Source organism: Ochlerotatus camptorhynchus, unplaced genomic scaffold, assembly GCF_037179485.1.
Source record: "Ochlerotatus camptorhynchus isolate MF236.1 unplaced genomic scaffold, CSIRO-AGI_Acam_v1.1 ptg000094l, whole genome shotgun sequence".
Taxonomy (NCBI): Eukaryota; Metazoa; Arthropoda; class Insecta; order Diptera; family Culicidae; genus Ochlerotatus; species Ochlerotatus camptorhynchus.
Window position 1 is genome coordinate 1,529,379 of NW_027040584.1, and position 27,004 is coordinate 1,556,382.

The following is a 27,004-nucleotide window of genomic DNA, read 5'->3' on the forward strand; positions in this document are numbered from 1 at the left end:
AACAGTAACATTAACAGTAACAGTAACAAACAGAGTAATCGTAAGACTCGTCCGGTCATTGTGATCAAACCAAAAGAGTCCAAACAAGCTTGCGAAGATACTCGTAAGTTTTTGAAAACTCAGTTGGATCCAAAAACACACAAAATCAGTAATTTTAGGAATGGTAAAGATGGCTCTATTATTGTTGAGTGTGCAACAGGAGCTAATCTTAATGATGTAAAAACTGGTATTGAAAGCAATCTGGGTGAACAATATAGTGCTGTTGTTCCCACTTCGGTGCCAAGATTGAAAATAGTGGGCATGAGCGATCAGTTTTCCTCCGATGTCTTCATTGACTACTTAAAAAGTCAAAATGAAGACATCGCTATAAATGATGTTAAAGTAGTGAACATGTTTGAAAATCCACGCTTCACTTACAACAAGTTTAGTGTTGTAATTGAAGTCGATGTCGATACTTATAAATGTTTGTTATGTGCGAAAAAAGTAAATGTAGGGTTTGATCGGTGCTCGATAGTTCCCGCGATTAATGTGTTGAGATGCTTCAAATGTGGAGAATTTGGGCACAAGAGCATGGATTGCAAAAATTGTGATAGATGCTCTAGGTGCAGCCAACAACACAAAACGTCGGAGTGTACGTCAACTGTATTGAAATGTATTAATTGTTTGAAAACGAATAAAGAACGAAAAATGAACTTGGACGTCAACCATGCCGCATTTAGCTCGGAATGTTTGCTTTATAAAAGACTTTTTGATCAGAAGAAAAGCAGCTTGCGTTTCAATAAATAGCAGCCAAGTTCCAGGAATGTGAATCAATTCGATTTTTTATACTTGAATATTGCGGGGTTGTCAACAAACTACGTAGCATTACGTCAGATTGTTGAGGAAAAACGTCCTCTTTTAGTTTTATTATCTGAAACTCATATTGTAGAAACTGAAGCTTTTGATCAGTATAGTATTCCGGGATATATTGTTGCTGCTTGTTTATCACATTCTAGACACACTGGCGGTGTTGCTATTTATGTCAAAGAATCAGTTCAATTCAACCTTCGTACCAACGAAGTTATTGATGGCAACTGGTTCTTGGGCATTACAGTTGTACGTGGCATGAAGATGGGTAATTATGGTGTTTTGTATCATTCTCCCAGTTCTAGTGACCAGCGTTTTGTTGAAGTTTTAGAGAACTGGTTTGAGACATTCCTTGATTCTAGTAAATTAAATATATTGGCTGGTGATTTTAATATTAATTGGCGTGATAACCATAATTCGAATCATTTGAAGCGTTTAGCTGAGTTTTTTAATTTAAAGCAAACTGTAAATGAGTATACGCGTATTTCCAGGCACAGTAGAACTTTAATTGACCACGTTTATTCCAATTTTAATTCCATTTGTTCAGTTACGGATACTGATTTGAAAATAACCGATCATGAGACTTTAGTCATTAATGTCTTAGACCATGTTAACGATAACGATAATTTTGTAAAATTGAAGTGCTGGAGGAAATATTCGAAGCAAGCTGTTTCAAACCTTGTTGAGAGAAGCCTGGATTTTCCATTCGCGGACGGTAACTTAGATGAATCTACAGCTGTTCTTAATAACGCTTTGAAAACGTGTACCAATCAACTAGTTGAGCAAAAGTTTGTTTCTTTGAAAAACTCGAACAGCTGGTACAATTTGGATCTTTTGCGTCTTAAACGGAAAAGGGACAAATTGTACAAAAAGTTTTGTAGATCTAATAATGACAATCATTGGGCTAGGTACACAATCGCGCGTAATAAGTATTCACAATCGATAAAGAAAACTCGTTGTGAATATGTTCAAAGGAAGATTGATCAGCATCAAAACAACAGCAAAGAGTTATGGAAAATTTTGAAATCTTTATTAAAACCTAGTAATTGCAAACCGCGGTCCATAACTTTTAATGGCACATTAGAACAGTCAGAACAAGTAATTGCAGCTAAGTTTAATGATTATTTCGTAGATAGCGTTTCATTGATTAATCAATCTATTGAATTGGTCGATGAACCTGACGAAATAAAACAGCCAGTTAATAGTAGTTGTAGATTTGAAGTTTTTCACCCAATCACATTAGATGAACTTAGAGTTATTTGTTTTTCATTAGGAAAATCGGCTGGAGTAGATAATGTTAATGCTAGAGTTATTCAAGATTGCTTTCATGTCATTGGCCACATCTTGCTGGACCTTATTAATGAATCATTACAAACTGGACATGTGCCACAAATTTGGAAGGAATCCTTAGTGGTCCCTATTCAAAAAGTTGCTGGAACGATTAAAGCCGAAGAGTTTCGTCCCATCAACATGTTGCACACATTAGAGAAAATTTTAGAACTTGTTGTTAAAGGCCAGCTGTTGGAGTATTTAAATAGTAATAGTTTGTTGATACCAGAACAATCGGGATATCGGGAAGGTCATTCTTGTGAAACCGCGTTGAATTTGGTATTAGCGAAGTGGAAAAATAACTTGGAGTGTAAAGATACGATTGTTGCTGTTTTTTTGGATCTTAAACGCGCTTTTGAAACAATTTCTAGGCCCTTATTGTTAAGATCAATCAAGCGCTTTGGAATTACGAGTACTGCATATAAATGGTTTGAAAGCTATTTGTCTGACAGAACTCAACGGACTGTTTTTAATGATTCTGTTTCCAGTCCCGTGGGGAATAACCTTGGAGTGCCCCAGGGAAGTGTATTAGGGCCCCTGTTATTTATTATGTATATTAATGACTTGCGACGTGTTTTACGATTTTGCGACATTAATCTTTTTGCAGATGATACTGTGTTATTCATTGCAGCTAAGGATTTAGATGATGCCGTTTTACACTTGAATGAAGATTTGCGTTCTCTAAGTAGATGGTTGAAGTATAAGAAGTTAAAATTGAATACAAGTAAAACTAAATTTATGGTAATTTCGCGAAATCGAGTAAATGAGAACGTCTCTGTTGTAATTGATGATGAGACTATTGATCGCGTTCGGGAGATTAAATATCTTGGCGTGATTATTGATGACACACTTAAGTTCAACTCTCACATTGACAATGTCATCAAGAAAATTGCCAAGAAGTATGGAATTCTATGTCGACTGAAAAACGATTTAACTATTGCCAGTAAAATACAGCTATACAAATCAATCATCTCTCCTCATCTTGACTTTTGCCCTTCCATTTTATTTCTGGCCAATGCAACACAAATATCGAGATTACAGCGCTTGCAGAATAAAATAATGCGTTTGATTTTGAGATGTAATAGATTCACTTCCTCAACTTTGATGTTAGACGCCTTACAATGGTTGTCGGTGAAGCAAAGAATTGTATATTTGACTATGGTGTTCATTTTTAAAGTAGTTAACGGTTTGCTGCCTCGATATTTGTGTGATCGAATTGAAAGAGGAAGTGACTTTCATAGATATAATACTAGAAACGCGGTTGAAATAAGAACACCACATTTCTTGACTTGTGCTTCACAAAATTCATTATATTATAAAGGAATAAATGTTTTCAATTCGATGCCTAGACATATCAAACGTTTAGCAACACTTACAGAATTTAAAAGACACTGCATTTCACACGTTAAAACTGTCTTTTGAACAGTTATCCAGTGATTTTTTTATGAATTGACAAATTATGTATCTTGACGAAGTTATCTCTAACGGATTATTTTATATGGATAGCTGTCATAACGACTTTTTAATAATTATTGTAGCACTGCAAAAACTATTTCTGTTCGCCACGAGGGTGATGATGGATTTTTAATATATGATTTTATAGTAGATTAATTTAAAAAAAAAAAAGTAGTCTACAAAGGTTTGAGCCTCGCGCGCGTATTACGGATATAGAGGACTGAATTTAACATTTGATAAAAAAAAATGCAATTTTGAAGCTTATTTGGAAGATACTTTGAGTTAGTAGTAAGTTTTCTGGCAAATGTCGGGGGTTCGTGAGCATTCCTGACATTGCTGAAAATTATAATAGCATCATTGCGGGGTTGCTAGTGTATAGGATGCTTTGTTGATTGTTCATTAACTCTTGATTGCTTGTAATACTTATGAATATTTTAGGTGGACAAAAAGGCGAACTAAGAGGTGGACGCCTGAGCTTTTCCACATTTATATCGCTGTGAAGCAACTGTAAACTTTAGAGGGAATCTATATCTGTAACTGAAACCAGTTCGATTTTGTTTGCCAACCTGGTTAAAATGTCATATTCAATTATCTTAAAGATAAATCGTCCAGCTCAAACCTTTGTAGGGGTAAGAGGTGGGACCATCATCATCATCATTCAAATATGGGCATTCCAAGTGCACTTTGAATCAAACCAGACCCCAAGGTACTTGAAAGACAATGATTGAGTAATGTTTCTGCCCAAAAGATTAAGTTGCATTTGGGCTGGGTACCGCTTTCGAGTAAACACTACCAGTTCAGTTTTCTGCGGCGAGAATTCGATCCCTAGAATCCTAGCCCAAGAAGACAAGTTATCTAAGGAACTTTGCAATGGTCCTTGCAAGTCCACGGCATGTGGACCTCTTATGGAAACCACACCGTCATCTGCAAGTTGTCTTAGCGTGCATTGTTCTGCCAAACAGTTGTCGATATCTTTGACATAAAAGTTATAAAGAAGAGGGCTGAGACATGAGCCTTGGGGCAGGCCCATGTAGCTAATTCTGGAAGTTGTCAGTTGTCCAAGGGAAAAGTTCATTTGCTTTTCTGACAACAAATTGTACAAGAAATTATTTAAAATTCCGGAAAGTCCACATCTGTGCAGATTGTCTGACAGAATTTCAATGGAAACTGAATCAAAAGCCCCCTTAATGTCCAAGAATACTGAAGCCAATTGCTCCTTGTGCGCAAAGGCCAGTTGAATATCTGTGGAAAGCAGCGCTAGACAATCGTTTGTTCCTTTGCTCTTGCGGAACCCAAATTGTGTATTTGATAGCAAGTTATTTGATTCGACCCAGTGATCGAGTCTCCGAAGGATCATTTTCTCCAACAATTTCCTAATGCACGAAAGCATAGCAATCGGACGGTATGAGTTATGGTCAGACGCTGATTTGCCAGGTTTTTTAATGGCTATTACTTTGACCTGTCTCCATTCAGGCGGTACAATGTTGTTTTCTAGGAAGGAATTGAATAAATCTAGCGAGCGTCTTTTAGCGATATCTGGGAGATTTTTCAGAAGATTGAATTTAATCATATCGCTTCCCGGTGAGGAGTTGTTCGATGAAAGAAGAGCCATAGAGAAATCCAGCATTGAGAATGGTCTATCCAGAGAGCCGCCGCTAGGAGACGCTTCTCGAAGAATATTTTGTGCTGGAACTGAGTCCGGACAGACCTTTTTAGCGAAATCGAATATCCATCGGTAGGAGTATTCTTCACTCTCATTGAAAGATGAGCGGTTACGCATGTTGCGAGCCACCCTCCACAAGGTGTTCATTGAGGTTTCTCGTGAGAGTCCCTCGACGAAATTGCGCCAATAACCGCGTTTTTTTGCTTTGATTAATTGTTTCAGCTTTGTCTCAAGCTTTGAATATTCCTCGAAGTAAGTGGAGGTTTTATGTCTACGAAAAGCTTTGAAAGCATCAGATTTTTCTACATACAATTTTGTGCATTCTTCGTCCCAACCAGGTGTGGCTGGTCTCCTTTTAAAGGGTGCACTTGGAACTTTTCTTTTTTGTGCTTCCAGTGAACTTTTGTAAATTAAATCGGCGAGGAATCGATATTCTTCCAATGGTGGAAGCGTACACTGAACGAATTTGACATATTCCTGTTATGTGGAAGTCTAATAAATTTGCGCTATAAGATAATCCATTGAAAATGATATGATTGAAAATGTGTCAGGTAAATTCTATATGAATATCTGATACATTTACAATGCTGATAATTTGGTAACTTTTATATGATCGTCATATGATAAATGAAAATCGATCAAATTATAATAATTAACTGAAATGGATTTGAAACCCATAAGCATAAGCTATACTTTTCACCACAATATAATATATGTGTCATAAATTAATCGAAGTAAAGTTTGTGTGAAAATCATATGAAATTTACTTCTTCTTTTGACACATATATTTAATCGATTTCTAAAAATAAATCGAAAAATAAACATCAGGGAGTGGGAGCTTTCACAGTTGTGCCATTTTTTTATTGTAGCTGATTTGGGATTCGATCAAGATCTGTTGAGGTGTGATGCTTTCGGTGTCTGTGCTCGATTCCACTGGGCCACGGCTGACTTCAAGATTGAGCTCGTTCAAATAGCATGAAGTAAGAACAGCTCTCCCGACATGGAATGTAGTGCAACTTTATGCTCGTTTTGCTAGAGTGAAGACAAATAGCACTGACAAATTTATGTTCCGTTTCGGTGGTGTGATTTGTTCAAATCTTTCTTAATGGACCTGTGTGCAATAAATCAACGACTAAATTATATAATTTGATAGAACTGGCTCATAAAGTTCGAATACTACTTAGGGCTGGAATCTGAATTAGCCGTGTAGAAGGCTTACAATTAGAATCATAGCAAAGTAAATATTACAGTAGAATCATTTTTTTCAATCTCAATACATTCTTTTCTGGAACCAATTATCATATGAAACAATAACAAACAAAGATTATTCAATGCAGTATCATTGTTGTTAGTAGTATTTAGTTCAACTAATCATTTTAATGAGTGTACGTTAACATCGTTGAAAATTGTTTCAATAATTTATAAAGAACAATCATGTAAGATGTATTTTATTGGGAGCGATATTCATCCCAGAAAAACATGCAAAAACAAATGCGTGCTGTTGGATTTCTTAAAAGGCATTTCTATATGATTATTTAATGATTGGGATAGATCTGTCTACAATCTTTAAACGTCAAAAATCAAAGCAAGCTATTACAATGAGATGTACATGTTTTCCTATACTGCAAAGTTAAATGACAGTCCAATAGTTTCTACATGTCTATTTACACGCGACATATCAACAAACGTCAAAAATCAGTAAAAGCAACTCCAATAAAATATACATGATTATCTTATAAGATATATATTTTCGTGAGCAATATTCATCATGAAAACAGGTATATTTTACTGAATTTTCTCATAGTGCAAACTTATATGATTTTCCGTTAGTTTCTAGATGTCTGTTCCCACCCATGACATATCAACAGTTTTTCACCATGAAATATATCAGACAATATTCATATACTTCTTACCTATCGCTAACCGCGTTCGAAGCAAAGTATTATCAAGTACTAAGTATGTGAAATTACGATAGAAATCATTCCATATCGCAGTCATAGTTTTCAAGTGATAATCCAATGGAATCTATCAATCATCACATAGAATGAATAAATCTGCTGACATTGCTATGTTATAAGATGGATCCAATAAACGGTACATGTCGATTTGTTTCAGTGTATCTATTGATTCGGCACCAATGGTCACCGCCGTTGCATATTTATGCCAATCTATGTTCCTTGTAAGATCAAATGAAACCCGAGATGGTTCTGCAGAGTGAGGGCCACACTTTATTGAAATGATGATTGGCAAATGATCGCTACCATGGGGATCATTGATAACCTTCCACTGACAATCCAATGATAGCGATCTTGAACACAAAGATAGGTCGAGTCGGCTTTCTCGAGCCGGAGGTTTTGCTATACGTGTCGCTTCACCAGTGTTCAAAATAGTCAAATTGAAGTCGTCACATAAATCGTAAAAAATAGCCGCTCTATTGTCGTCATATCCCAAGCAACAATTTTTGTTTTATTTAAGTTTTATAACAGTTGATATAACCAAATTATAAAACCTTCACTGACGACCACATTGCTTTAACAATCTCCTGAGAACCGCAATACAGCCATGTCATGGCCAATTGGCCCAGTTTTAATGCAGTCCTTAAAACTCGATATGCGAACTACTTTAGGAGCATAGGATTTATGTCAGTTTTATCACACTCTAGACGTGATTGTTAAAAATGAAAACATAAAACCTCCTCCAGGTCAGAAAGTTTTAACAGCCTTCTAATGACTACCATAAAACTATATTACAACCGCATAAATCGCTCCTGAAGAAGTTGATAAAACATGATACGCAAAACATTTTGACAACTTTGAAGGTTTTAAGTTGGGGATTTTGGATGATAGTTAATATTGAGAAATATTTTATTGTGGTTTTATTCTTTCGATGTTTGATGTGAAATCATGATCCTTGTCAGTTGGTAATAATGGCTGATATTATTGTACATTGAAAATAAGACGACTTTATTATAATTTTAAACCAATCTGTATATGCTTCACAGCATGCCGTGCAATATGTATGGTGATTATTATACCAAATAGGAGCATAAATTTAGTGCGCCATATGAATACTAAAATATAGGGATATTTTTAATTAGTCTGCATTAGCACCATGCATTAAAGAGTCATTCAAAGATTATCTATTTAGTACAAAACTGTTACTACTGTTGAGCAATAACCAGTCACATATTATTTAATTATACATAGATGTATGAAAGTGTTTTATTGCCTATCAATTAAAGCTTAATTATTCATACTGTGTGAAATTTGTTCATACGGCGACATTTTTTTCGTTATAACTTGCTACTCCTTAAAAATACCTCAATATAACATATTCTCCTAGATTGGAATTCTATAGCATAACATAAACCTAATGGTTGTATCTTAGCATTTCGTAGTCCAAATTGAGAGCGTTAAGTTATATTTAAGCTATATAACTAGCTTGCTGGTTTTATTCGGTACAGCGAATCAAAACAAAACAAAAACCATGACCACCTGTCAAAAAGTCAACATTCCAAGCGATCCTCCTATTTTCGCTTGTAATCAAGATGTAAGAAATGCTTATTGGATCCACTATAAGCTTTTTCAATACAAGGTTTAAAGCCGTGATGTCAATACTGGCCATCTCCAAACGGATTTAGTGAAACTGTCGGCGTTGCTTTAAGAAGGGTTCGTGGATCTTTCGGAAGTGTATGGGAAAGCCGCTTGTTCAATATTTTTAAGAGCTCCTTCACCGCACTGTGCCTTATGTAGGGCTCGTATAACTGTAGTTCCTCCAGGAGTTTCATATTGTCGATCGTCTCATCGTCCCATCACTGAAGGGGTTTTCATTTCATATATCTGAATAGATTTGTTTTTTATAATGACAAAAAATTTCAGAGTATTTTTTGTTGTAGCAGTATATTTCTTATCTGTGAATCTTAGGCCTCTGATAAAGATGATAGTTGTAATGAAGCTTTAATGAAGGTCTAAGACTGCTTCAAGTTTTATATCGGTCATAAAAAGTGTACTATAAAACATAATTGTACGTTTTGTTTTGGTTTTATTCTTCAGTTATAAGTAGTGTTGCAGAACCACCTTACAGCTACCGTTAAAACTATGAAGTCTGAGTTTTAATTTAGTAGTCATAAAACAGTTTTATAGACGACTTGACGGCCTGATTTTATGACAAGCACACAAAACCGTAATACAACCACAGGCTGGAAGGGATGCTATGATAAAACAATGATAAAATAAGAATAAATCTTCCAAGCATTTAGATTGTTACTTGGGATAGATCGCCCCACCCAGTACCATGGGAGTTCATATCACCCAGAATTAATACTGGGGATGGAAGAATCGAAACTAGATTCCAGAGTTGACTACGGCTAATGGAGGTTCTTGGTGGAACGTATACTGAAGCTATGCAAAGATCTTTGTTCTTCACATTTATTTGGCAAGCGACGATTTCGACGCCTGATAGAGCAGGAAGGGAAATTTTGTAGAAAGGGTAGCACTTTTTGATCCCTAAAAGTACTCCTCCATAAGAATCGTCTCTATCCAGGCGAATAATGTTAAAATCGTGGAAGTTGAGTTCTTTATCGGAAGAAAGCCATGTTTCACAGAGAGCAAATATATCACAATCAGAATTGTGAAGTAAAAATTTGAACGAGTCCAGTTTAGGCACTAGACTACGGCAGTTCCACTGTAGCACAGTGATCATATCTTCAACCTCGTTCGACGAATTATCCATCGAAAGATATGATTGATGCAAGGAGGGGCCATGAAACAGTCAATTGCTTAAGATATGATTCTAATGTTGGAAGTAAGGCAGAAACTAAGCTTCTAAGAGGGTCTTGTATGTTGAACATGTTTAATATGAATTCCACAATGTCCGAAAAAGCTAGCAAACCGCGTTCGGACTTGGATTTCTTTTGAGAAGTTTGAGGAGCATCTTTTTTGTTTTTCTTTTCTTTGTTGGGTAATGGCGGAAAATCCTTACTGCAGCCAGGAAGTGGAGCAGTAGGAGCCTTCGATTTAATTTTTTCATCCCCATTACCCTGGGAATTTTGCAATCCTCTGGGAGTTACTTTAGTTTTCTTACGGCGCACTTTCAGGGAGGAGCATTTTCGTTTTGAGGATCCGTTCGTTTTCAAAGGTGCGTGTACCACCGTAGAGTCACCCTCATCGGATGCGTCAGAGTCCGATTCTTCAGCTGACAAAATCGAAAATTGATTTTCATCTTGGACGGCTGATGCAGCCTTCACCATTTGTGCATATGACTGCTTGGAGCGTCCAGAGATTGAACGCTGCACTTTATCGGAGTGCTGCTTGTACATCGGGCACTCCTGCAAGGGGTGAGGATTCTCGCCACAATAAGCGCATTTTACTGATTCTTTGTGGCAAGAATCCTCTTTGTGGTTTTCACCACATTTGCCACAACGAGTTTTGTTGCCGCAATGGCTGGCTGAGTGTCCCAGCCTTTTGCAGTTGGTACAATTATATACCCTCTGTACAAACAACCGCACCGGAAAAAAAGCACCATCAACTTTGACAAAGTTTGGGAGAACTGAACCAGCGAAAGTCACCCGAAACGAGTCTGAATGCTGATAAACTTTCTTGCCATCTTGCAAAGATACTGAATGCAGTTGCCTAACATCCAGTATCTGTACCTGCTGACCGATTTTCGAGTTTTTGAAGCAACCCGATGCTCGTTTTAAATCCTCGACACTCAGACTCGCGTCGGAGACCACACCTTCTATCTCCACATCTCGAGAAGGGATGTAGATGTTGTACTCAACACTAAACAGCTCATGTTCAGCAATTTTATTTGCCACATCATAAGTCGGTGCTTCTACACGCAGTTTATTGAATCTCTCCTTATGTACCAAGATTCCCGGATACTTCCGCAGCAAGTCTCTCGAAATGTCGAGAGTTTTCAAAGGTTTATTTTTAGGCCGAAAAAAGACAACCCATGGTCCTTTCGCAGACGGTTGGTAGTATCTAGTTCGCGCAACGTAGGTATCCGAAGACGCCATGAGTGTTGCGCAAAAGCGGTGCACAACCGCTTAAAAAGGAAAGGAAAAAAAAACTAAAAAAAAAAAACGCTTCACCAATAAAACTATTTAACTACTAGATGTTAATATTTTGTTGCCCAGTGTATAAACAACCAAGCAAAACAAAAACAAAATTATCAAAAAAAAAAATACTTTTCACTAGTTGCAAGAAGTTGCACCACTATAGCCCTCACAACCCTATCAGGGGAGAGGGCGCAAAATTTTATAACAAAAGCGCGGCAATGGGCTAGAGAAGACTATTGTATAGTATACTTAACACCGGCCGGTGCCGGCTGTGTGAGCTGGTGCAGCCACTCCGTTTGCTGCTTTGTTGTTGTTGATTGCTGCTTTGGAGTGGTGATGAGATGATGACGGTGAGATGATAGTCCACCTATAGCGTCGCTAAAGGTGGCTACTTCCTCTGCTGACTGCGGTTGCCTTGGGCACTGAACTTCGTCCACGGTAGGAATAACGCGCGATATAAAAAACCACTATGGTGGGAAAAAATAACTCCACCGGCTACGAAACCAATACCCGCAACGGAGACACGAACAAACTACGTCCGGCTACTTCAAGCTATCGGCGAGGAATGTTTAGAACATTATTGGCATGAAAATTATTATATAAAAGGTTTATATTTAAACACTAAATTTAAAGGGTAACTATTCATAATGCTCCGTATCCCCAAAACTATTAGACTTAGAAATTTGATAACTTCAATTTTTTTTTCATATTTTGAGTACCGTGAAACGGGGTAACATTGGTAGTTTTTTAAAGTATATTCTGAATATTTTTACAGCAATGAATGTTTTTCAAATTTTATATTTTTAAAACAAGTACTGAGGATCCAAGAGTTAATTCGATTGTAATATGTTTAATGGAAATTAAAGCATTGACACTATTTTTTTTAGTTTTGTGACCGAACTCTAGTATTTTGATTTGGGGTTACTTTGATAATTTTCGATGAATGTAGAAAAAAATGGGCTCAACTCTAACAATTTAGTTCTTTAAATATGAAACTTTGAATGAGTATATAATCAGAAAACATAATAAGCAATAAGAATACAACATTGAATTTTTTATGGCTATATCGGAAATACATTTCATAAGTGATGGTTTTAGTGCTTTTTCAAACAGGTGAAAAACACAAATATTGTTTTTAATATGTTTGTAAAATATGTTACACATACTATATAAAAAACTATATACGATATCAACGGAAATACTCTAAGGCACAATATGGAACCAATGTTTCTAATTTGGAAAAAGCGCAGCGAGTAAATTTAATATTTATATTATACTATCAAAGTTACCCGCATTATCAAAGATACCCCGTTTTACGGTATCTATAAGCTCAAGAAAGTATCCTTCTATCTATTCAGGCGAAAAAGTTAGGCTTTTAATTTTTTCATAGTAGGTCATGATAAATTTTTGAAATTGGCAAATTGTGGGCAATAGTTATGAGAACAATTCCTCTAAAGATTTTTTTTTGATTTATTCAATTAAGTTCATGATTTTTCCATCTCCGACCACTGTGCAGCCCGGTAGTCCGTTCTGCCGTCCTAGGTTCTGCTTTAAAACCACCATCTGTGAGCTACCGTTCGTTTCGTCACCGGTTCATCATGGCAGTCATCCAGGAGAAACTGGAAAACTTGGGTTTATTTTTTCTTTTTTTTTCTAACAGAAGACCGAACGTGGTGAGCTGAATGCAAGAATCATAAAAGTTCCTCTATTCAATTTTCACATTCAAAAAATTTCAAAAAGGAGGGAAAGGAATAATTCCAAGTCCATTGACGTAACTCTTTTTTTTTTGCGGATTCTCATTTCAATAAATCTCAGGATGTGACCGCTTGCTCAATCTGATCGCATGGCAAGCTTTTGGGACGGTTAACGCAATCAGAATAGTAGACTCGTGTGGCAGTGATGCGAATCGAAGTGTTATTGAGCATTTCCACGCCAAATAGCAAATCGGTTGGACTTGATGCTCGTCGATTTGAATGAATCTTTGCACATAATAGCATATTATGTTGGTTGCTGGTTGCGAGATATTTTCCATTCACAAGTTGTATTTTTTCCTGACTAAGGGCTTATGTTAAAAATAGGTTTTTTTTTAAATCGTATCTTGAAAACGGTAAATTTGATCAAAATGACGTCTGTGATGAACTATTTAAAATAAATATACACTGAGAAAAAAAATCACGGTAAAATCGTGTTATTAATTTAAAGTTTTAATTTTCTCGAACTTTTTATTTGTGAGTGTGTAGAGTGTTAGTTGGTTAAATGCTTAATATTAATTTTCTTTAAATTGTTTTTTTGTTTATTCTGTTGGCAGAACTGTCAAAATTGGGGCTTAGGAAAAAAGACGCTGAGATTTAGGTTAGGTTTCGCACATGGAGTCTTATCGAACCCATCAACACATGAGCCGGAACCAACGGCTTTACTTCCCTACCGAAGGAAACCATGACCAGAGATTTTTTCGCCTCAGAAAAAACCCAACTTCCTCGGTAGGGATCGAACCCAGACACGTTGCGGTGAGCTTACCACTAAGCCACCGGCGCCGTCAATCGGAATGTTATGGACGATAAAACTTTGGTGGCCACTGGAAATGAACAAAAATAATGACGTTTGTTCTTAAAAGCAATGGGATTCGCCACATCAATGTGGAAGATTACAAGACTTACGTGCGGGCGAAGCTGACTGTGCTCCACTAGTATTAATGCGGGTGGATCCTTTCCGGTGACATTTATGTTCCGTGTCCGAAACTTTTGGGTGGGTGTTAATGTGCAAAGTTCGAACCGTTTTATTGCTGCGAGAGGGTGTCGTCTAATTTATGGTGATGAAGTTTGAACGAGATTTGGAATTTGGTAGTGAAATTGCAATTTCAAACGTTGGTATTTCCATGATGACGTTGACGTTGTCTGTTGATTTGCAGGCAATGTATTTACAATTATAGTGAAATCCTCTTATGCCTGTGGAAGTTTGCGTGGTTTGCATTGATTGTGTTGTGCTTTATGTAAATTGAGATTATCGTGTAGCAATGACAAACAACGGACTACTTTGTCGAGCTGTTTTGGCGTGGCTTTCTACCAGCGATTTCACTAATTGATGAGTGCAAGGATGGATTAGAGCTCATGCACTGATGAAAATCAGGCAGGAGAGCGGGGCAATGTGAAAAAAAATAAAAATGAACACTAAATGTTCATGAATAATGAATAATGAACGTTTAGTGTTCATGATTAGTAACTATTGCTCCGCTCTCCTGTCAATTTTTCGTCGGTGCATGAACTAAAATTCATCGCTGCACTCGTCCAGTGGTGTTTATACTTGTGCTGGTTCAGTAGCTCAACCAGCTCAACCATCTAGAATTATTTTCAATTACTCCTGAAATATATAGCTGGTGGATGCTGTCGCCCTGTTATAATGTAAACTGACTTCTGTTTAGTGCAGTTCTAGTAAAGGGTGTCCACAGCTAAATTGCATCACTTTCAACAAGCTGGTAACTTTTAATCCTTTGGGTTTATTTTAATGAAATTTTGGGTGAGATTTCCTTAGAGTGTATTGTTTACATTGCGTGAGTTAAATTTCTAGTAGTTTTGAAAATGGAGTCGGGGGAACAGCGTACGCGAGAAAATTTTGCACACTCATCTCAACAACCCACACCTTTCGCACAGAGCCATCGGAAAGATGTTGGCAATCCAACAATCTACTGTTTCTCGGGAAAGTTTAAGCACAGACAAACAGACATAACACATTGAATATTTCTCACTGTAAACTATCGTCGCTAAAATTACCGCCATCTGTTGAGTACACTGGTATGGGCAGTACGCTGAACAGATGGCGGTAGTGTGTAAATGTCAAACGCAAGGGAATTGACTTAGTGCGCCCCAGGTGGCGGTACTACCAACTACGATTCTTTTAAATTGACCGTCAAGTTCGAAGAACAACTTGCGAGTGTTAAGTCTGTTTGTCTGTGCTTTAACTGTCGATCGGAAGCAAGTGAGTGCAAGAAAAAGTGTTCCGTACTGCGTTGAAGATCACAAGCGAGTGGTTGCTGCCTTCAAACACAAACCCAACTATTCCGTGCGGGATGCCGGGAAAAAACTGCACCTGACAAAATGTTTCGTGCAGAAAGCCAAGAAACAAGCTGGACTACGTTCACTAAAGGTTCAGAAAGCACCAAACCACAATGAACGACAGATTACTAGATCAACATTTCGAAAGGTCCTATCTGTATTTATCGAATCTCTCCATCGACTTTCTCTTTCGTTTATAACTCAGTTGTAAAACTGCAAAACGCTAGATAAGAACCTTCTTTATCAAACTATGTGGTAGAATTAGCGCCGAATCTGTTTGCATAGCAGTGGTTATGAAAAGTGAAAGTCGATGAAGAGAATCGATCAAAGTAGATAGGACCATTTGAAATGTTCAACGAGAAGTTTCGAAGTTCCCCAAAACATTCACGATTTGGCAGGCGATTTGTTCGTGCGGATAACGGAGCAAGCTTTTCCTAACAACTACAACCGTAAATGGCCAAGTCTACATTAATGAGTGCCTTCAGAAACGACTGCTTTCGTTTCTCAAATGACACAATGTCCCTACACAGCAAAAAAAAATGTAATATCGATCAACGTAATTCAAACTGATGTATGAAATAATGATGTAAGAGCAAAAAGCAGATACAATATTACATCAATGGATGTAATTTTGTTCGCAAAATCGATGTACATCGTACAATGTGATATTACACAACCGATGGATTGACTTGGTTGCAGCAGTTTCGATGTAATATTCAACAACTTTTTTTGCTGTGTACAATTTTTCGACCGGATCTAGCCTCTTGTCACTACTCCAAGGACGTTCTGGAGTGGTACAAGACGAATGGGGTCAATTTCGTACCGAAGGATCTCAATCCGCCAAACACACCGGAGTTGCGGCCGTCACTACGGAGCAGGAGATGTTGAAATCATGGTTGAAAGCAGAAAAAAAAGTCGATTCAACCGTTGTACAAAACCTTATGGGTACAATTAAGAAGAAAGTTCAGGCATTTGAATTTGGCGAAGAAATAGAGATACATAAACATAGAGTATTACATCCCTGAAAACTTCATGACAATCGGCTGAGAGACTTATTTTTGGCGAGTAAAGACTGTACTCGAAAAAATGCAACACTTTTTTTTTAATGTGTATCACTTTTGGGGGTGCATGGGTAAAAAATGATGTAATTTTGAGTAAAACTAGTTAAGAGTGTAATATTTACGTCTGAAAAAATTCGTCACAATCTGTCAAGTGGTTATCGAGATGGATTCCAAGCAAGAAGTGCTTCGACAAAAAATGTAGGCGGTCGTGGAAAATCCACGAGTGGATCGCGAAATTGTCTGGAATCGACAATTCGACCGAGTCCCGTGTGGTAAAATCGATCAAGGAAACCCAGACGAACCAGCGGCGATCTGGCAGTGGAAGAAAAGCGAAGTCGACCGACCCCGTGAACGCAAGGAAGGTGAGGGATTACTTTAAGCGTAATCCGAACCTTTCGCGTCGGGACGTGGCCAAGACGGTCAAGTCTCCCATCTGGTTAGTCCAGCAAACAATGAAGCGGGCCGGAATGCATGTCTTCCAGGTAAGGAAGGCGCCTAACTGAACCGATAAACAGAATACGGTGGCCAAATCCCACTCCAAGCCATTTTAAATTTGCTCACTACTTGACTAGCCTATTGGTCCCAAGCAAATCGATTAACGTATCCCATTCTAGTTTAAATTCTAGTAGTACACTATGTTTGTTTTGATTCGCTCTGAAAGTTTGACAGATAAAGTGAGGGGTTCGTAGATTTTCCTATGTTTCGAGGGGTGCATCGATTTGCTTGGGACCGAAGAGAGTACCAGAGCTGAGCCAAAAAGTTGAGCACGTTTCATCTGAACCTTCTGGTCTTAGAGTTACCTCTATGGTCGTACCATAGAGGTAACTCTAAGACCACTGGGTCCCGAAGAAAATCATTATTATTTTTGGCTCACTCAGTACCAGAACAACGGTCCCAAGCAGTCCCAAGCTATTTCACTCACCCCTGCATGTTCTGCATGAATCCACACACCCCTGATGTTATCTGTCAAACTTTCATAGCGAATCAAAACAAACATAGTGTAGTAATAGAATTTCAACTAGAATAGGGTACGTTAATCGTTTGCTTGGGACCAATAGGCTACTAAAGTGGTGAGCCAATTTAAAATCGTTAGTTTCGTATTGATTGTTGGTCGTACCGCGAGTGGTTGGTGCAGCCGAAATGCATCATAATTGACGACGAGACGTACATTAAAGCGGACGCCAAGCAGATCCCCGACCTAGAATTTTCCGTCGGCAAGTCCCGCCTGGATGTTCCCGAGAAGTTCCGGAACAAGAAGGTCGACAAATTTGCCAAGAAGTACACGGATAGAAATCTCCTTATACCTTTTGGCAAATTTCCATTGCTGATTATTCATAAATTGTATAAGTCAAATAATAAGCAGACGCCTTGCAAAAAGTTAATAAAGATCATGTGTCAAATGAAATGTATAAGCGGTCACACATACCTTTTATGCATTCTAATAGGACCTATGTGATTTGTCTTATGGAATGTATAAGGCTGATGCTTTGGCAAAAATGTATAAGTGAAACACATGAATTAAATAATTGATTTTTGTTTCGTGTACTTTGTGTGGCTAGGCGATCGCTGGGAGCGGCAATTTCAGCAAGCCGTACATAACGACCGGCACCATCAACGGCCAAATATATAAAGAAGAATGCCTCCAGAAGCGCCTGCTGTCCTTCCTCCGGTCCCGCGAAGGTAACACTTTGTTTCGTACCATTACGCGAAACCGGTGATGGAGGCAAATCCGCCAAACTCGCCAGAACTTCGCCCAATAGAAACATTCTGGGAAATTATGAAGGGCAAGCTCCGGAAAACAGGGAAGGTCTTCAAAAACGACAAGGATTTGAAGAAAGAGTGGATGAAAGTGTGTAAGAAAGATGGCGCAAGTGCTGCACAGGATTTGATGGGTAGCGTTAAGTTCAAGGTGCGGGCATTTAGCCTAGGAGAGGAGGTTGAATATGTCAAGAATAACCTAATCACAATTACCATTTGGGTAGTTCTTTACAGTAAAATAAGTACTTCTCTTTGAACGTGTACCTTATAACGATCATACCCTTAAAGTGAGTAGAATACTTTTGTCGTGTAATTTTTCAATTCATAATAAACGTTGCTCGAATCGGTCGCAAGTGTTTTGCTCTCTGCTGCTATTCCTTTGTCAGGTTATGGGCCCAGCGAAAACGTGTTCAATCCTGTTTCGGTTCGAGTGGAAAACGGAAAGTCACGAGCGTTGAGGTTTATCGTCGCGCATTTTCCGCGTTTTTTTTTTCGTGTGTGAAACATGGAGGAGGAGAAGAAAATTTATTTGTTCGATGGCTCCAATTATGCAAATTGGAGTTTCCGAATGGAAGTTCATCTCGAGGAGCTAAATTTGCTGCAGTGCATTCAGTCGGAGGTGGAGGATGTGGCGGAGCTCCAAGTGTTGATAGTATCCACCTCCAGCTGAAGTAAAGCGCGAAAAGGAGAAGAATTTGGCAGAACGGAAGAAGCAAAATGTTAAGTGTAAGTCGGTATTGGTCCGGAACATTGCGGATTCGCAACTTGAGCACATCAAGGGGAAGCGAACTCCGGCACAAATCTGGGCGACTTTGCAGAATACGTTTGCGCGGAAGGGGATTTCCGGCCAATTCTAATTGCTGAAAAAGCTTTCGACTATGAAATTTGACGAATCCAGGTGGGTTTGCACCTACTGCAGTTTGAACGGATGGTGCGCGATCTTGATTCGCGGGTATCAAACTTCAGGAGTGTTTGGTTGTCTTTTATTTACTCCAAACGATGCCTCGATCGTATGGGCAGTTGGTGACGGTACTTGAGACGCTTCCTGCTGAACAGTGTACTCTCGAGTTTGTTAAAGCGCGGTTGTTGAGTGAAAGCGTTAAACGCGAGAACAGTGATGAGGGGGCGGTCGGTGATGACTCGACAGCTTTCGTCGGAAAGAGCGGCAAACCTCCGAAGTTCAAATGCTATTCGTGTGGAAAGGCCGGACACAAACGTTTCCGACGCCACGAAAAAAAAAAACAAATCGAAGAACAAAGAAAAGGCTCACTGCGGCGAATCTGAAGTGACATTCATTTGTGATTCGTTTAGTGTGAGTGTGGAATGCAACAAATCCAAATGGATTTTTTGTTTGCTGTTTGTGAACAATGAAGCCTTCATAAAGCGGAATGGTGAAGTGGTTTCTTGTGCCAGCCGTAAGGATCGGTTGTACGAACTGAACGTCGATATTGTTGAGCAAGTGAAATCGGAAGTGTTAATTAGTGTGAAGCCGAAGAACGAAGAGGAACTGTGGCACAGACGCTACGGCCACATCGGCAAGAGTGGATTGGCGAAACTGTTAGGTGAACAAATGGTGAATGGCCTTGTGCTGAAGAAGAGTGTTGTTTCTGGTGGGGCTGTTTGTGAGCGAGAGGCTCAATCGGACTATTATGGAGAAAGCAAGGGCGATGATTGAGGATTCGGGCATGAGCAAGAATATGTGGAACGAAGCTGTGCTGACGGCAGTATATTTGATTATCCGAAGTCCTACGGCAGCTGTGACGGAAAATCAAACCCCGTACGAGAGGTGGCATGGTCAGAAGCCTGATGTTTCCAAGCTACGAATTTTCGGCAGTAAGGCGTTTTGCTTTGTACCCAAGGAAAAGCGAAAGAAGTTGGATGCTCGTAGTCAGCTGTGTCATTTGGTTGGATTTAGCGTGAACGGTTATCGAGTGTGGGACGGCCGCAACGTTTTTCTTGCTCGTGATGTAGTCATTGAGGAGTCACCGTTGACAGAACAGGTTCGAGGGGTCGATGCAGCGCATGAGAAGGATTCAAGTGGTCATCGCCAGTTAGCTGATCCAATTTCGGTGGAATCTGCGGAAGGAGAACATGATGAAGTGGATGCTGGTGCTGCTGGATCAAGGAACAATGAAGTCGGTGCTGAACATGAAAATGACGAGATCAATGCTGATGAACGATCGGGTGCTTCTGGAACTAAACGACGAAGTGAGCGTTTGCGGAATCCACCAGCTAGGTTAAAGGATTACATCTGTGTTGCCTTCGCGTTGAACGCTGAGAGTTACGTCGGGGACTTAACTGACATCGACGATCTGAAATAGATGGACGATTGGCCTGATTGGAAACGGGCCATAGAGGAGGAGTTGAGTTCATTGGCTGAAAACAACACGTGGCAGCTAGTCGATATTCCTCAGGGTCGTCGACCCATCGATTGCAAGTGGGTTTTTCGATTGAAGCTGAATCCGGACGGTAGCATCCAGAAACGGAAGGCGAGACTAGTAACGAAGGGTTTCAGCCAGCGGTATGGCTTCGATTTTTCCGAAACTTACGTGCCAGTAGCTAAGATGTCAAGGCGGCATTCTTGAATTGTCAACTAACAGAAGACATCTATATGCGTCAGCCTAGAGGATTTGAGGAAGGGAACCAAGTTTGTAAGTTAAACAAATCCATCTATGGGCTGAAACAAGCGTCCAAGGCCTGGAATGACCGGTTCAATCAGTTCGCTGCGCAGATTGGTTTTTGGCGCTGTGAAGAAGATGCTTATTTGTACGTGCGAGATGGAGAGTTGGGTCCTGTGTACGTGTTGTTGTACGTTGACGACATACTGATTATTTCAAAGTCCCTTCGTGAAGTTGAGATCGTCAAACGGATGCTGAAGCAGGAGTTCAAAATGGTGGACCTAGGAGAAGCTGAAATGTTTCTTGGACTGAAAATAGATAAAAAACTGTCGGAAGGTGTGATGAAGCTGAGTCAACCTGGATACACGGAAGCGGTGCTCAAACGATTTGGCATGGGGGCTTGTAAGCCGGCGAGTACTCCAATAGAAGTAAACTTGCAGCTCAGGAAAGCAGAAGCAGAAGCGAAACTGGACAAACCGTACCGAGAATTAATCGGATGCTTGACTTACCTCGTAGTCACTTCTCGTCCGGACTTAAGTGCTGCTGTGTCTTACTTTAGTCAATTCCAATATAACCCAACCCAGGAGCACTGGGTTCACGCCAAACGAATTCTTCGCTACTTGCGTGGCACTACGGATCACGGTCTGATGTACAGAAGAAGTGAATCGACAGTTGGACAGCTTGAAGGGTTCGCCGATGCAAATTGGGCGACGGACGTAAACGATCGACACTCTGTTTCAGGTCAACTTTTCCAAGTTCACGGAGCCACAACGTCGTGGAGTACGAAGAAGCAGAGGACCGTTGCGCTTTCCTCAACGGAAGCCGAGTGTTCGGCTTTGGCGGATAGTGTCTGTGAAGCTCTCTGGTTTCGCAAGTTATTCAGCGAGCTTAGTATACTGGAACAGAAACCGGTGGATATATTCGAAGACAATCAGTCTACCATTGCGATCGCTGAATCTTATGCACCATCGAAAAGGCTCAAGCATACGGAGGTGAAGATACAGTTCATCAAGGAATGTGTCCAAAGTGGTAAGGTGGCGGTGAAGTACATCCCAACCGGGAATCAGACAGCAGATATGCTAACCAAGGGTCTTTCTCCGACGCTGTTCAACAAACATTGTTTGAAGTTAGGTTTGCAACAGTGATCAGCTTAAGGAGGGATGTCGAGAATAACCTAATCACAATTACCAATTGGGAAGTTCTTTACAGTAAAATAAGTACTTCTCTTTGAACGTGTACCTTATAACGATCATACCCTTAAAGTTAGTAGAATACTTTTGTCGTGTATTTTTTCAATTCATAATAAACGTTGCTCGAATCGGTCCCAAGTGTTTTGCTCTCTGCTGCCCATTTTTCTTTGTCAGAATAAATCAACATTGCAAAAACATAGCTAGTATGTGTTTATTTATTCCCTGAGAGTTTCAAAAATATCCGACTTAAAATGAGTTTGATCATTTTTGTCTGTTGCATTTTTTTCGAGTACAGTCTTTACTTCAAAGTAATGCAATTTAACTGTGGACACCCTTTTCACTAGCACAGCTGTAAACACTCCATAATGGAGTTTTTACACTTGTGCTGGTGTTCTGATGCTAGTGTACTAAAACTGTACTAAAATGTAATCATCATAATGTAAACTGGGCGTCAGTATGAGATTTCAGGAACAACTGAAATTCGTGCTAGTTGGCTGAGCTGGTTTAACTAGTCAACCAGCATGAATGTAAATGCCCCATAAACTGGACCAAACATTTACTATTTGTTTAAGAAACGTACGGATTTGGTTGACCTGCATGCGATCACATTAGAAAAAAATCACCATCTTAGCGCCCCTCTGTGGGACTTTGTATGGGAGCAACCTGTCACCTATATAGTGCAAAAATCAAAATTTAAATCATGTTTTAAAAATCGAGATGAATGTCTATGGGATCGACAAAAACTTTTTGGAAATTGAAGCTCTTTCAGATGATGTATAAGCACCGGTATGTTTTTCCAAATAAAGCCACCCAACTTTGGCTACTTTTTTCGTGGTTCTAGAAGAAAAAATCACGAAACATTGTTTTATTTCGAAGCTCGAGTGGTAGCAAACGTCATTTTAACTGGTCGAATAAAGTGGTTAACCGAGAAACAAGCACGGGAAGTGAGGAAGAGTGTAAAATGCAATGGATGGATCGATTCAAATGGCCCGCATATTTCCGTGAATTCAACTTCATTGAATTGGTAACATGCAAATTACCAGCATGCATGGTTTATTTCAAACTCATGTTATTAAATTGGTGTGGTTGGCGAATATAGGAGGCGCCCCGAATGCCATTTTCGGGACCACATTGCGTTTGTCATAGTTGACTAATGGTGTGTCACCATGGGTTGTCATTTGTCCTGTGGCTGCAATTGAAATATTGTATAATTGAGTTGCTAATGAAACTATAGAGATCGGGTGGTATATTTCAATTCTTCCGATAAGTATGAGTAGATACTAAAGCCCTCTACGAAAGGTATGGACTACTGTCAGCAAAAAACTGAAAAAAGCTATTCCAATCGAACAATGCAGCGCAAATGACAGTTCGATTGGAACAGCTTTTGGCGGACGTCCAAACTATTACTAGAGGGCTTAGCAATAGAGGACCGGCGGGGTGAAAACCGTGCATGAAGGGATGCCAGATTTGCTTTTTGCAGACATTTTGAAGACATTTCATGTTTTGAAGACACGTTGAAAGTGAAGAAGACTTCCGATAGATTTTTTTAATTTTCTAGCAGATGTGTTAAGATTTTTGTTAAAGAAATTAAGATTTTGACTTCATATTTTAAGCTCTTGTTGATTATGATGAATGTTGTTTATGAATAATATAATGAAAATCTTTTTTTACTTGATCGACCTGGCAATGCACAGGAATTAACTGAAATTTTCAATTTGCTGGAGATCTTTTGAATACTTCCAAATCAAGCTGCCATCTTGGGAGAATAACTGAGTGCCATCATTTGAATTTGTTGAAGGTTGGAGATCTTCAAAATAATACACAATCAACCTTAAGTGATGCATAAAATATCAGGAGGACTTTACTGGTACCTAGACTGGTACTGTACAATCAACTGTAGATATTTTCAGTACTTCCTGGTCAACCAGCCGACTAGATAGATTGTTTAAGAGACCTGATTTAAATTTTTGATCAGAGCAGTTCCACGCTAAATGACGAATAGGAAAAACTATACAAATTCGTTAGTTGAACCGAGGTGGTGACCCAACCAGCGAGTTTTAACTGTACTGCATTGCATCAGAAGCTTCTATCTACAGTGTTTCATTACGCGAATACTTGGCATTAGTGATAAAAGGCTGAGTACTGCGGACTCACGTAAGGTGCTTGTCACTTGGGATCCAGTGTGAACTGTCCAGCGGGAGCCAAACATTCAGAAGCAACAAATGCAGTTACTGTTCTTATCTAAAAGATAAAAACCAACAAGGCTCAGTGATGAAAGTATAAAACCAGCATAGTTTTTATGACTCCGCTGAGTTTTCAATTGCAGTAAAACATACTTTGGCGAAACATGTATCTAAACAAACTTTGATAGAGTCATGAGGGCTTGAGCACTCCTGGCTCAGAGCTTTTGGCGGGAATCAATTGTTAACAGTTTTAAACTTGAGAAAATTTTGAAGCAGTTTTCCATTGGTTTGCCAAATAAAACCGATCGGCTCCGCCTTACCCAGATAAAAGGCAAGCTGCTTTCGCTATAGGCGATTTAAGGCTCAAGCGCAATGACAGCGGAAGCGGAACGGCAGCGGCAGCCGAAAAGCCTGATCTGAGTAAGCCTACTTGTCGGATTGAAAACTAGTTAGAACCAAATCGACTTCGGTTAGGCATCTTGCTGTCATTTGTGACAATTGTCAAACTTTCCGTTCCGCCTACATTGCGTTTGGGCCTTTACTCATGTAACACTGACTTCTTCGGACAGCAGAAGACATCAAGGTCTTAGCATGATTGGTAAGGTAAGGTATCTCAAAGAAAAGAACACCCGAAAATTCTCTGGCTCACCCTTCCGCACAAAACCAAACTTTTCCCGATTCGGTTTGGAACACGTTTTATTAGAATTCTCACATCTCTGTGACCTGCGCTACATACTTCCAGTTCAAAACAATAATCTATCTTTCCACACTTTAAAGCATGCTTGGGGGCTTGCAGGTCTCCGTCCAGACCCACTCGCTCCAGTTGATGCAGGTCAGCGTGGCGGAGTCGAACATTCCCTCCGTCGGGCAGCGGCGGGCCGTGGCCGGGGTGTTGGCCGTTTCACAATCCCAGTACGCGGTGGGATCCCAGTTGTTACGCCAGAAGCGTTGCGTCATCTCCTCGGCATTGCATTGCGGCTGTCCGTTGGAATCGTCCCGGACGCAATTCTGCGCCAGGGCGATCGACAGCAGAGCGAGGAAAGCGAAGATGACTGCATGGATAGGACGGGTTTAGACTTAAGGTGTTCCCAGAATTGACGATCTACTTACATTTCATTTTGTTTCAGCGAAAATATGACCACTCTATTCGGTAAGACTATCTCTGTGAATGATACATTCCCTACCGCTGGAGGGGTAATTTATATCTAAGACCAGAACGTTATCAATTTCCGCACCGGTGTTGAAAGTCATGTTCTTTCCTTTGGCAGTTCAGTTACTCGTCGTTGACGACGTCACTCGTCGTCGGTTATCGGCAGGCGGTTTTCGAAATCGCATATTTTGCCGACACTGATAAGGGTTTGCAAATTTTTTGAAGGTAAAAGTCAGCGTTCCAAAATAGATCACAGAAGTGCAACCATGATGACGACTTGTCGCGGAGGCCTTTGGTTGTTTTTGAGGTTGTCAAAAATGCCAGATACAACTGCCCGATAGTGGCCTGTGCATAGGCGTCAAATAATGGGGGACATAGCCCCTTTTTGACCCCCTCCCAATAATTTTCAGAATGGGAAAAGTATCATTTTGTCCCCTCCTCTCTTTTATATTAATCGAAGAATTAATTGTATGATCATTAAATACATTATCCAGTCATAATAACTAAGTAATTTTCAGTTCAACAGTCAATTCAAATTCTTTTTGCATGCAACGATGCCTTGTTTTTTTTTTCATTGGACCACTTATTCATGTCATGTGCGTTCATTTATGCAAGCGAATGAATTTCAAGCGAGTCTACCACTAATAGTGTTTCGCTTCGGTCGTGGCTCGTGGCTATACAATCCATTACGTTGCTCTTGCTGATACAAACGAATGAAGTGGAAGCAACTAGGGGTATTCAACTCTACACACCTTAATCTGTGTCGAGTGATTGAGCTGTGCCACGCGCAGTGCCAAACGTGTCTATCAAGGTGTCAATCGAAGTGTGCCTATCAAGGTGTCAATATTCCATGAGTTTGACAACCCCGAAAGTTATGACTTTTGTAATTGTGTTTACATTCTCATTTTCTCTCATGGATCACGGCAAGCATTCAGGTTCCCTTCATTCTTATAAGAGCGTTAGTGGATCGGGAGGTGGAAGAGGAAGTAGAAGCCATCAAATCTGTACAGTGTTCAAGTAAATTCAACCCGTCCACCAGATTCCGGCTCAATGTCCCTTTGAACTGGTGATTTCCTCCAGATGTACAGAAACGAAGGCGATCGAATTTCCACCTGCTATCAGCCAAATTCTTCCCGAGTAAAGTAACCTAGAACGGGCAATCCTACTCTAGGAGCAGCATCCTCGAGTCAGTTTTTAATAAAGCCTCGCATCAAATTTTCAGTAATGAGCAAGACCTTACAGTTTACCGATCGGTAGGCCGCCTTTCGCTCTGATGTCCCTGGATACGAGCTAGTTCAACAAAAGGATGATGACAGAGATGCATCTGCAAAATTACCGTAACCTGATTACCGTGACGTGCTTGATTTCGGACGCGTGCAATAGAATGTAATTGCATTTCTAACTTCAATGATCCGTTCCTATAAATCCTATACTGTTGCGCTAAGGCAATGGTTCACCGACCCATGACGGATGGAATATGTGAGGTTAATACGTATTGACATCCCCCAGTAGAACTGGGACTTTTCCAAATTTATATACATCCCTTTTAAGTCCTATTGTAGACCATTTTTTTTATTATTTACACGCTATTTTGAGGCTGAAAATAACTGAGCTCAGCCAAAAAGGAAGTAACTCAAAAATGAG

The 27,004-nt window shown here is 39.6% G+C and overlaps 2 protein-coding genes across 2 annotated transcripts in view; both read right to left on the reverse strand.

Annotated features, from left to right (window-relative positions):
* Positions 1 to 27,004, reverse strand: part of LOC135698749 (putative tyramine receptor 2) — a 231,534-nt gene that overhangs the window by 158,819 nt on the left and 45,711 nt on the right. The window lies entirely within an intron of this gene.
* LOC135698682 (uncharacterized) lies at positions 24,973 to 25,400 on the reverse strand. Its single transcript, XM_065218761.1, has 2 exons — positions 25,321 to 25,400; positions 24,973 to 25,262 (listed from the first exon to the last, which is right to left on the reverse strand). Exons 1-2 carry the CDS (start codon positions 25,325 to 25,327, stop codon positions 24,982 to 24,984), a joined length of 288 nt encoding a protein of 95 aa, XP_065074833.1. The 5' UTR covers positions 25,328 to 25,400; the 3' UTR covers positions 24,973 to 24,981.